This window comes from Manacus candei, unplaced genomic scaffold, assembly GCF_025592945.1.
Source record: "Manacus candei isolate 608988 ecotype Guabito, Panama unplaced genomic scaffold, ASM2559294v1 h1tg000086l, whole genome shotgun sequence".
In the NCBI taxonomy this organism is placed as follows: Eukaryota; Metazoa; Chordata; class Aves; order Passeriformes; family Pipridae; genus Manacus; species Manacus candei.
This window is the reverse complement of record NW_026138134.1, coordinates 6,394,799-6,406,921: the sequence shown is the minus strand read 5'-3', so window position 1 is coordinate 6,406,921 and position 12,123 is coordinate 6,394,799. Positions and strand designations below refer to the sequence as shown.

The window sequence follows — 12,123 nt, the reverse complement described above, 5'->3', positions numbered from 1 at the left end:
AGAGGAGTTAAAGAACTAAAATGGAAATTAAAAGGCAGGTCTGGAGACTGAAAAATGGCTGAAGAAACACAAAGATCTCGCAAAGAATTTGCCAGCTGTTTGTCACTGAGCACAACCACGACTCCAGGGGAAGGAAACCCCTTTTCACACGAGGACATGTGCTCAGCAGCGACAGCAAATGAGGCTCCAGGCCCCTCTGTTACCTCTGGGAGAAGAGGGAAAAATACCTGAGCTCCTGGAGCTGAAGCTGGTGCAGCAGGAAAGGAGGCAAAACCAGGGAATGGATTCCAGGCCCCCGGCCCTGGATGCAGAGCAGACACTGGGGGCATCCAGGGAAGCAGCTGCCAAAGCCAGGAACACAAAAGCAACCTCAGAGCCCTCCCTTCAAACCCAACCAGGGACTTGGGCCAGTTCATGTTTCCCCCACTTGAAAGGAATTGGTGGGTTTTTTATAGCAAATGGATAGTGGGGGGGGGGGGGGGAAAGGTCTTTTTCAGCCAAATGGAAACTTCTGTGTGAAAATAAACTCCGAATTTCTGAAAATATTCTTAAGAAAAAGTAAACAGACACCCCACCCCTTGCAACCCCCAGACTAGAAAAATTAAACTTGGGCATTTTGGCGGGTTTTGGTTAAAATTTAGGAAAAAAAGGATAAAGACCCTTAACTGAATTCATTTATTAAATAAATTCATTAGATTGAACCCTCATTAATCAAGTTCAGGCGTCCAATTCAGGATGGGTTAAGGAGAACTTTTAAAGCCAAAACTCACACCTTCCATAGCCACACAACAGGGAAGTGCCCTTTTTGGGGGAGGGAAAAAAAGCTGTCCCTGTTTCACAGATGGAACTGCATCTGTGTGCTTGTTATCCGAGGGAAATGAATAAATAAATGCAGTGGGGCAAAGACACAAACTTTAAAACACTGTTTGGGACACTCAGGGGTTGGGCCCTGGCAGAGCAGCTAAAGAAGGGCAGCAGCTTTTCTTTTTTTTTTTTTTTTTTGTAATTTTTATTTGAACACAGTATTCTGACAGAATGCAAAGTCAAAATCCTCAGTTAGTATCAGTATTTACACCAGTGAGAATGGGGATAAAGGTGGACTCGATGTTTCACTCGGTAAAAAGATTTTTTGTTTTTTTCTTTTTTTAACAAGATAGAAGGCCCCCAAAAGTAGGGAATGCTGGGGAAGGATGGCAATGGAGGGGCTGAGAACAACTACCAAAACAGCCTAGGTGTGAAAAATGTGGGGTTTGAAGGCTCCATAGAAAAGGGTGAAAATAAAAGTCCACTCTCAAAGCTGAAGGACGGGATGCACTGTCGTCACCTTCACGCATGGGCAGCACAATGTCAGCACTCCTGGGGCCCCTGGCTGGGGATGGGCACACACACCAACACACACAGTGCCCAGGGGCTGGGCTGGCACCTCCTCAGAGGTGGAACTCAGAGCAGGGAAGCCTGGGCTGCCCTGGGAACGGGCAACTTGTACATTAAATAAATGACCCCCCAATAAGGGCGAGTGTCAAAGCACTGCAAGGACTGGGAGGAGTTGTGAGAACGTGAAGAAGGAGCTCACAGGGTTCCACTCCTGCTTGGAGTGGTGCTCACTCCACCCATGGAATGGTTTGGGTTGGAAGGGACCTTAAAGCTGCCCCAGTTCCAACCCCAGACCCTCTGTCAGTGTGGGTGCTGGGCTGGGCTCTGGGCTGGGCCCCTTTTCCAGTGGAAAGGCCAATCCAGGGGGGAGTTCCCCCTTTTCACCCAACAGGGGCTGATGGTTGGCACTGGGCAGCTCAGCTCTCAGGGGTTAGAACTGGGGAGGTCCAACACACAGATGACAAAACCAGCCACAACTGCAGAGATCTGACAGACTGAGCTCACCCAGAGCAACAGAAGTACCACTGATCTGACCAACTGAGCTCACCCCAGGGATGGAGGTACCACTGATCTGACCAACTGAGCTCACCCCAGGGACAGAGGTACCACTGATCTGACCAACTGAGCTCACCCAGAGCAATGGAGGTACCACTGATCTGACCAACTGAGCTCACCCATGGGAACAGAGGTACCACTGATCTGACCAACTGAGCTCACCCATGGGAACAGAGGTACCACTGATCTGACCAACTGAGCTCACCCCAGGGACAGAGGTACCACTGATCTGACCAACTGAGCTCACCCCAGGGACAGAGGTACCACTGATCTGACCAACTGAGCTCACCCATGGGAACAGAGGTACCACTGATCTGACCAACTGAGCTCACCCCAGGGATGGAGGTATCACTGATGTGACAAACTGAGCTCACCCCAGGGACAGAAGCACCCACTGCTGCCCCAAAGCTCCCCGGTGCAGACACACCCCGGGAACTCCTTGTGCTGCCTCTGACCGATGGGTTTCTCGGGAAAACAAAGCAATCCTAAGGACTGTGAGCCAAACTTCCCCCCAGTTACACCGACACTGCTGTGATGGGTCATGCAAGGGCAGGATCTGCTGCAGGGCTTTGGGGTGAGGCCCCGTCCTGCCCCGAGATCCCACCGGGATGGGTCCTGCACCTCCAGCCATCCCCCACGGGCATCCCAGGAGCTGAGGAAAAAATGCAAAAAACCCCACACTTAGCAAATGACAAGACCATTATTTCCCACAGTTGGAAGTGATGTGATGCTGCTGGAACAGACTGCACTCCTTCCAAGGACACACGGATGGAAGTGGCTCCACTGACCTGAGCCAACTGCGGCCTCCAAACCCCCCTCATCCTCCTGCTCCTCACCACAGAACCACACTCAGCTCGGGTTGGTTTTCTCATTTAAAGGCTTCTGTTCTTTGTAAGAGTTGTTCTCTTTTCGTTTGTTTGTTTGAATTCCTGAATATTTTTTTTTCTTCAAATCTGAACTAGCGCTACACCTTCCACATCCAAACTATGTTGAAGCTTTTTTATTATTTCAATACTATGACAAAAAACACGGTTCACACTAAAATAGTCACGCACCCACAGTGCACAAGCTTGCAGATCTAAAGTAGAATAAAAAAAGAAAACAAAAGAAACAAAAACAGGAAAAAAAAAAAAAGGGAGGAAAAAAAAAACCCCAAAACCCCAACAGAAGGAACATCTCTATACAATGGGCTGGTCTCTCCCTACACGCCTCTGCCTCCCTTCTGCTCAAAGCTCCTTTTCACCCCCAAATCTCAGCGTTACTCCATGATTCCTGATGAGAAATGCCATTATCAGCTGCCCCCTTCCATGATTTTAACACAGCTGCTGCGTCACCCCCTTTCCCAGCTCCTAAGACACGATGCCAGGGGGCACCCCTGGCACTGATTTCCAAGCACTTGCTCCTGATTTCGGGTTTTTGGTTCTGCAGAGCACAGACTCAGCACACACAGGGGGACAGGACAGGACAGGGAGGGGCACTTGGAAGGGACCTACAGGGATCAGCTGGTCCAGCCCCACCAGCAGGAGGGGTCTGGCACCTGCCCAGCACCTTTGGGCAAAGAGTCTTTGCTTTGAAATGTGCTTTCCAGGGCCACAGGACGTGGGATTTACTGACCCTGGGATTTACTGGCATCAAAATAAGGGGGAACTGATGCAGTCAAACATCTGAGCCCAGACCAGCCCCAACTGTACAATCTCCCTTCTGCTCCTCAGAGCTCTGGGAGGGTTCCATGAAGGAAAGGGGAGAATGTCCTAAAAAAGCAGAGATGATATTTCTCTTATGCAGTCAGGCCCAGGTCCAGCAAGGGACTTCAACTAAATTTAAGAATAGAAGGACTTTCTCCAGCAATTCCCCCATTCTAAGGAGAGCCTGGGTTTATGTGGATTGCTGGATAAAGACCTTGATTGGTGACAAGTGGTTTGAATACCCCCCACCCCCCCAAAAAAAATCCCAAACCAAACCCCAGCATCGCTTTTCTTCTTACTCCAGTAAGAAATAATAATAATAATAATAACAATAATAATAATAATAACAATAATTAAGAAAAGATAAAGGGGAAACAACTACTGTAAACATCCATGTTTGAAAATGTCTCCCTTTGCAAAGCAAGCATGCTGCTACCCTAGAGTCTAGAGACTGGATTGACTTCCAAACAAAAAAAAAAAAGAAAAAAAAAAAAAGGCAGCTATTTTACACATCCATTTAAACACAACAAAAGTTAAAAAAATATCTGTCAATTGTAAACACTGGAAAGAACAAAAGTTGGCAAAAAAAAAAAAATTAACATAAAATTTAAAGAAATGTAGAGTCTGAATACTGCAAATTGAAATACATCCCCCGAAGCTGCAATTTTGGCATTCTTCCTAAAAAATAGATAATAATAAACCCCAAATAAATGTCTAACGTGGCAAACAGAATTCAGTCACAAAGGGCTCGAGACACTTTGCATACTGAACAAATACAAGGTGAACAGAAATTATAACTTATTTATGAGGCTTTACATATTTCAAACTCGACTGAAAAGTATAAAAATAAATTGTGGACTTTGTTCTTTAAGTACCAGCCGTGCCCAGCAGCACAGTGGTTATATCTGCTATACTAACAAAGGAAACAACAGGGTCTCTTTGATTATTTTTTTTGTCTTTTTTGTGTTTTTTTTTTTTTTCTTTTTTGTCTAGGACTAGTTGATTCTGAGCTTCCCAACCACATTGCAAACAGTATTGCAACTTTTGCTTCTCTGAATATACCCAGGGTCAGCCAAGCCCTGATTTGGTTACGGGTTTAACCCTGTTTTTAACATGTATTACTTTTTAAAAGCAAGTGCACAACAAATAGAATCTTTCTAGAAATAGTAAAACAAACAAATAAAAAAAAAAAGAAAATTAAAAAAAAAAAAAGGAGAAGAGAAGAAAATAAAAGAAAAAAAAAGTAGACATTCCCCCCTCCCCCCGTTTATGCATTTTCTGGTTTGTTTGTTTGTTTAAAAAAGGCAACAGACACTAGAGGAATGAGATGGGTGTGTGGGCTGTGATTTCAATGCTCTCTCGTTGTCTCCCCGGTGCTGATCATGCTTTGCTCTCGTTCTCATTTGTTTGTGTGGCTTCGTTGGGGACCGTCTTCACTTCTGCTGGAGGGGTCTTCCTGTCTGTCACCTGCACTTCGGATTTGTCTTCTACTGGGATTTTCCTGGGGAACAATCACCAAAACGGCACAGTTTAGAGGCACAGAAAGGCAGGCTGAGTGACTGATAAGGAACGAATATCTTTCTGGAGCCCACGCCTCGCTTTGGCAGAGCAAAAGGAGCATTTCCTGATGCAGGGAGAAGTAAAACCAAACTCAGTCCCCCCCAGCCCAGCTTCACTTCGCTCTGGATTCATCTTTTTTGCTCCTCCTGCCCTGGGCTAACACGAGGCAGGACGAGGGTGCAGCTGCAGGGGCTCGAGGTGGGCAAAGAGGAGCCCCAGGGAAACTCGCCCGGTTGCCAAGGAATTCCACTTTACCACCCCAGTGCCCTGGTCAAACAGGCTGAGTTTTTAGCAGAAAACCCTTTTTTTTTCCTACAGGAAGCCAGTCCCAGAATTTCCCAGCACGTTGCAGGAAGTGAAACACGGAAGATGGGAATTTTCCCAGGTGGAAGGGAGGTGCCCATCTCCACAGGCTCTGCCAGCAGCTGACAGCCCAGCACAGCACGAGTGCTCCTGTCCAACCCCTGCCCCACAGCTGGGCACCCTCCCCCAGCCACCCAGGGGAGCTTCTCCTGCTCTTTCCACTCTCCTGCCAAACACAAGGTGCAGACCCCTCTCAGCTGAGGGATGTGGATCCTCTCCAGATGGCACAAGGCTCCAAAGGGCCCTGGGGTGGCCCTGCCTGGGGACGTGCTGCTGCTCTCAGAATAAATCAGCTGGGTAGAAAGGAGACCTGGTACAGCTGGTGGAGACTCATCCCTAATCCAACACTCTGCCAGGTTATCCTGACCCCACTGCTCCCCTCTCAGACAGCACCACACTGCCTCATCCTTCTGCCAGCTTAGGGACAGCTCCAGAGGTTCCTGGCTTTCACGGTTCCACGTGGCACTAATTTTTCTGCCCAGGCTTACACTGAGCGTGTTTTGAATTTCCACTCATCTGTCAGGAAATGGAATTTGGGTGGTTGTGCTCATTGACCTGCAGGAACTCAGCTCTTCCTCTGCACCAAACTGAACTATTTCTGCTCTCTTCCACAAAAGAATAACCCACGATAGACAAAGCTGCATAAAAGTCTGAGGAATAACACATTCCCAATGAATTCCCAGGTTTCTTTTCTCTGCTTCCCTGGCACAGCCTACTCCTGGCTTTCCTCCTGGACCTTTCAAGCCAAGCCCTGTCGGTTCAGTGGTGAGTTAGTTCGCTAAGGAAACGGTGAGATTAGTTAAGAGAACACCCAACAAGGACACAGCACGAGCACCAGGGCACAAGAGACACAGCACACAACCAACACAAGAGTAAAGGCAGCCGTACTCGGTCTTTGCAGGCGCAGCGGGTACAGAGCTGTCTGCAGTGGAAGGAGCAGGCTCGTGAGCTTGCCCACCAGCCACACTGGCAGGAGCAGTGCCAAGAGCTGCAAAAACATCCTTTGCAAGATCAATGTCTGGTGTCTTGAAGGTCCCTTCGTCCATTTTTAAGTCCTCGTTCTGGGAGGGGTTGGCGGTGCTGCCCGAGGCAGCCTCGCTCTTCACGTTGCTCGGGTTCTTGGGCGTCTCCGTCGGACTCTTCACTGTGCTGGGCTGCACAGGCTCCTTCTCGGGGCTCTTGGTGCTGGAGGCCTCCTGCTTGGGCTCTGCTGGAGCTGCAGGGCTCGTGAGGTTCGCGGGGCCGGGGGCAGCCGGCTTGTTCCCAGCTGCCGCTTTGGAGGCCTCGGCGGCGGCGCTGGGGCTGAGCACCGCGCCCTGCCCCGACAGGACACTTGAAGACAAACTGTTAGTGGCCGGAGCAGAGCTCGGGGTGTCGCTGAGGTCAACGAGAGGGGCCACTTTGGGGGTGGAGGAGGGTGGCGGTGACGACACCGAGGTGGCGGCCGCCCCTTTGGCCGGGGTGGCCTGGCCGGGCGACGCGGCGTTGGAGTCGGGGGCGGCCGCGGCCGGAGGGGCAATGCTGGAGGTCAGCGTGGTGCTCTCGCTGGTGGGGCTGTTCTGAGCAGTGGCAAAGGTTTCAGTGATAGTGTCAGAGTTAGTGGTGCCCGTGGTGACAGAAGGCAGCATGTCCTCCACGGTGGCTGCGGTGTCAGCGGGGTGCCTGCGGGGGGGACAGGGGCAGAAGAGAAATAGAGACAATGAAGCCCCGAAACGACAGCAGGGAAAGGGGGGGGCAGAGAGGGAGAGTGAGGAGGTGGAGCAGCACCAGCTGGTTACAACACACACACACACACACACAACACGGAGAGGGACTCAGGAGGAGCAGAGACTTTCAGAGGTCAAACATGCAAAGGGAGCGAGGGAAGAGTGAGGATAACTAGGAGAGAAAAAAGGCAAAGAGGATGTGACCTGCAGGAATGGCTTGTTCACAGAGAGTTTTGGTTCAGGTCTGAGGCAAAAGGAAACCTGTCAACTTGCAAAGACTCTTCTCCCTCAGCCTAACTTTGCTCTCAGTGCTTCCCCCTGAGCTCCCAGGGAAGCTTTCTGCCAATGCCCTGAGCCTGCAGCCCTGTGCCAGCTGTCACCACACAGCACGGTCCCAGTGCAGGACCCCTCACCTTGCCCTGTCCTTTTAGCTGCAGGCTGGCCTGAAGGTCTGCAAGGCCATCCAGCCACACAGAACACATTTCTTTTTCTCACACGCACACGTGATGCAGACTCAGGGCCCAGTTCAGTTCCCTGATGTGAACAAAGCTCACATGGAGCTCTCAGCCCTCTCTCAGAACACTCAGACTTGCTCTGCCTCCTCCACAGCAGAGCCCAGCTCCTCTGCAGCTCTCAGGGGGTGCTCTCAGGGGGTTCAGGCTCTCCTCCAGCACTGCTGGGCACGGCTCACACAGCCCTCGCTGCCAGCCGGGGCTGACTCTGCTCTGGATCCTCTGCAGTGAACCTGGGCAGGTCTTTGATCTCCACACCGGGCAGGGCTGGCACAGACAGGCCTTTGAGGACACTCTGCTCCATTCCAGTGCTGGGAATAGGAGTCACTGAATCTTGAGAGGAGGCACTTCCTCACTGGCACGTCACCAACGGCAGGTGGAGGTTTTACCTTTCTTCCTCTCTTCCTGCCCTAAGTTGTGCTCACGGGAGACCTTGATCGTGAGATGGGGGCAGCTGAGGGCACTGCAGTGCCCCTGTGCTAGGACTGGCTAATGCCAACATACTCTGGCTCTGTCAGCGGGGTGGTCTCGTTGGGCTCCGTGTGTTTGCCCCCGTCGTGGTTGGGGGTCCGCTCCTCCTCCGTCCGCACCTCCACGATGGGCTCCTTGGACTCATCTTTCCTGCAGGGAAGGAATTGCACCGAGGTTGGAGCCCACTCACAGGAATCCTCCTGCAAAGACACGCTGTGAACGCCCCCAGTGAGTGACAGACACCCTGGGCTAAACACGGGGCACTCCTTGGGGTCACTTCTCCTTCCCCACGGCACAGAACTCCAGCGGCACGTCCAGCACTGGGATGTCCACTGGGCCACCTGTCCGATGGCCACCAACAGGAAGGAGACAAAACCAGGGCAACAACTGCAGAAACACCTTCTTGGAAGCACAGAGAACCCCAGACCTCCCCAGCACCCTCCCATCAGAGCTGAGGAACCCCCGGCCCGCCGGGACAGCTCCTCCTCCTGCGGCTGCTGGGGACAGGAGCAGTGGCAGGGGCAGTACTCAGGAGAAGGGGGACAGGAGCAGTGGCAGTACTCACAAGAAGGGGGACAGGGGCAGGGGCAGTACTCACGAGAAGGCAGCTTTTCCCTCCTCCATGTCCTTGCCCTTGGCCCCGGGGCCGGATTTGCCGCACATGTTGACCGCGATGCACATGAGGAGCCCACACTTGTTGAGGAAGTAGCAGGTGACGTCCACGGCCACCAGCAGTGCCACGAACACCACGACCAGGATGCCAATGATGGCAGCAGTGCCCAGGCCTGCCGTGGGGCTGGTGCTGGCTTCAGGGACCAAAGAGAGAAGAAGAGAAGGCACTGTGGTTAAAAGGTGAGTCAGGGCTTGATTTGGGCTGCACTTAAGGTGACAGGCACAGGAGGCTTTCAGAAGGTTCACCCTCTCTCTAGCAGCCTTGTGTTATAACCTGGGCTTTATCCTATGCAGGACAACCTCAAAAGATGGATTCCCGTGGTCCTGACAGGGCTTTGCCCATCTCTGTTGGGGTAAAGCCTGGAAAGCAAACAGCAGAAGCCTCTTCTGCCATGGCACACACCCAGCTGGGACGCTGAAGGGCTCCAGCTTCCCTCCACCACCTCCTCAAGAGGTTGTGTCTGGGGTCCAGAGTGGCTTTGGCACTGCCAGCGTGGCCCAAAAACCAGTGGAAGTAAAGCCCAGACTGTGCAGCAGGACTTGCCCAGGTGGGACACAAACCACTGGGTGATACCTGTGGGGCCTCAGTGTCGGTGAGCCCCTTAATGTGGTGGAACTGGAAGGAGTTAAACCCCTTCCTGCAGCTTAGGGAAGACCCAGCTGTGCAGACCTGGGGAGGGGTGAACTGTCCATGGCTTATCCAGAGGCAGCTGAGCTCACAGGGAGTGCTCAGGAGTGTTCTGGCTGAGGGACACACAGCCCAAGAGCCTTCTGAGGAAGCAGGAGGCAAAGAAAAGCAGCTCTGCCACTCTGCTGGGGCTGCCCTGGCCCCAGCACTCCCTGCTCCTCCACAGCCCATCTCCACCACCTCTCCCCAGCTGCAGAACAGAAAACAATACCTTGCCTTTTCCAGGAGAGAGAGGGACAGTGGGTGAGAGGTGGGGATGGAGGCCCAGGAAATGCTCTATATGGGATTGCCCACACAGCACTAACTCCAGGGCAAGTGGAGTTTAACTTCCTACTTCTAAACTGCTGAGCCTTTCCTTAGAGACAGGGAGGGGATAAACACACCAGTGAGTCCTGTCCAAACCAGCAGGCACAGCTGCAGCTTTGCAGGCTCCTTCTATCACCCCCTGAACACCAGGTGCTTTGTGTTCCCCTTGTTCTGTTCAGAACAACTCCTGCCAAGCTGCCCATCTGCAGGCAGAGCATTTGGTTGGTGGCTCATACAGTTCAACACTTATTTAGAGGTACCAAACCACTCCAAACCTGCTGGTTGGTCTCAGCCATCACATAATTTACCTCCCAGGACAGGACTGTGCCCTCAGCAAAGGCTTGTGCCTCTGACAGAGCCGATGATTCCTGAGACAGCGGGGCAAGAGCATCATAGTTGTCATCACTCAGAGGAGTATTCTGGTTTTTCTTTCAATTAAGATGCAACTCTAGTAATTTCTACCATGTTTTACTGTTGGATGTCACAAAAATATTTCATCCTGGGACTTCCATGTGCTAGAAAACACCTCCTGGAAAATTCCATTCAAACAGAGTCCTGCTCTTTGCTTCCTCTCCCTGCCAAGACCTGCCAGCATCAGCCAAAGGCCCCTCAAAGGCAGGAATTATCTGTGGCACAAACCACCTCGAGAGCCCTGCAGTTTTTGTGCATTGCCCACACCTTGTCTGTGACTCACAGATGAATCAGGGAAACATCACAGTCGTGGGGGAAGAATTAAAATGATCAATTCTTGGAAACTCAGCCAGTGTGACTTCAGAAAGGGCTGGCTGAGGTCACTGCAGCCCCACCTGCAGCAGAACAGGATGTGGAATAAATCAAATATCTTCATTGGAGTGAAGAGACAAGGTTCTAAAGCTGGAAACAGAGGGGGGGGAGCTCAGCCCAGGAATAATGCATGGAATTGTATCCCCAAAACTGCCAAGAGCTCCCAGGTCACAGTGGCTGTGCTGTCACCTGGAGCAGAGTCAGTGCCCTGGAACCCTGACCCCTCTGCACAAGGGTCCAAACCCCACCAGGCTCCACCATCCCCAGAGCCCCCATTCCTGCTCTGACGGCCCCAAAACGACCCTGTTCCCTCTGAACACCCAAAGCAGAGCTCCTGAGCAGGCACAAGCCCCCCCTCCTGGTCTCCCCCTCCCTTCCAGCCCATTCTGTGCCCCTCTGCCCCCGGGGTGGGGAGATCTGGGGCAAACCTGCAGGGAACACCCTTGGTTCTGTGCTGTTCTTACATTTTGCACTGCAGACAATCAAACTGGGCCAGGTAATCGCCTGCAATTTGGTTTCTTCTGGGCTAGTAAGAAAGCTCTGCAATTTACAGGAACTTCCAAACCTCTTCTGCTGGCTGAGTATCATAAATTCTAATTCATGACATGAATTGATATTCCAAATCCTTCAGAGACCAGCAGTAAGGAAGAATAATTTAAGAATCCTCCATGACCCCTTGAACTTGGAGGCTGTTGGTGCTGCATTTCTTTTTCCTGTATAGATTTTGCAAAGGAATTTTGCTGTTGCTATAAAATGCAGAAAGCATGTGGTGTGTTATTCATTTTCACAGACTGTCACATCTGATTAAATTAAATTGATCTACAAATGCTTCTAGGAACTATTGACTCCATTCTGTAGCAGAATTTAGGTTTTATTTCAGGAAACTAATATTTAGACATCCCTAAAGAGTTTGTTGGGGTCTAAAACAATTCTGTGTAGAAAAGAAATGTATAAATAAATAGTCACTGTTGAGCACCAGCTGCTCACACTGTGTATGAGAGGACATGTAATAAATAGATGTTGGACATTTCTGACCTGATCCAGAGCACATTCAACCTTTCCATTAATCCCCTTTTGCTATTCTCAGGACTAAGAGGAATAACATTTCCACAAGTTAAATAAGGAAACACAAAACATTAAAAAACTTCTGGAGTCCTTAATTCTAAAGAAGTGAAGAATTTATTAATTACAAATTAATTTTTTTTTTCCAATGGAAAATGAGCTTCCTGCAAGACTGACTTTTCTAACACCCTCATTTTACAGTGTACAACAAAATGACCCACGGATTTTCCTTTCTGCAGCTCAGCTTTACAGACACTGCCAGAGAGAGCTCAGCTGTGTCTTCCTAGTGGGGTCTCAGCTAGGGAATGTTCAGGCACAGGCAGACAAGGAGACAGAAAGGGATGGAGAGGAGCAGGTATGATTCCAGGCATTTCAGAAGTCCCACA

At 50.8% G+C, this 12,123-nt stretch overlaps 1 protein-coding gene and 1 long non-coding RNA gene across 11 annotated transcripts in view; one reads left to right on the top strand and one right to left on the bottom strand.

The window, feature by feature from the left end:
- Positions 1-1,838: 1,838 nt before the first annotated feature.
- LOC127482131 (uncharacterized) lies at positions 1,839-2,666 on the top strand. Of its 2 annotated transcripts, none has more exons than XR_007908428.1 (3): positions 1,839-2,019; positions 2,106-2,189; positions 2,275-2,666. It is a non-coding gene; the product is annotated as an uncharacterized LOC127482131 (long non-coding RNA). The 2 variants fall into 2 exon arrangements; XR_007908427.1 differs by having other exon boundaries at positions 2,233-2,666.
- A 248-nt stretch (positions 2,667-2,914) lies between these two features.
- The window catches only part of NCAM1 (neural cell adhesion molecule 1), a 90,516-nt gene continuing 81,307 nt past the window's right edge, over positions 2,915-12,123 (bottom strand). For 5 of the 9 annotated variants that reach the window (XM_051812160.1, XM_051812151.1, XM_051812152.1 and 2 more), the window contains 4 exons: positions 8,825-9,032; positions 8,260-8,376; positions 6,426-7,199; positions 2,915-5,115 (listed from right to left, as the gene is read on the bottom strand). In XM_051812160.1, the coding sequence (XP_051668120.1) occupies positions 4,995-5,115; positions 6,426-7,199; positions 8,260-8,376; positions 8,825-9,032 (1,220 nt within the window). In that variant the 3' untranslated portion in view covers positions 2,915-4,994. The remainder of the gene's footprint in view (positions 5,116-6,425; positions 7,200-8,259; positions 8,377-8,824; positions 9,033-12,123) is intronic. The other 4 variants (XM_051812155.1, XM_051812162.1, XM_051812163.1 and 1 more) reach the window with 2 other exon arrangements.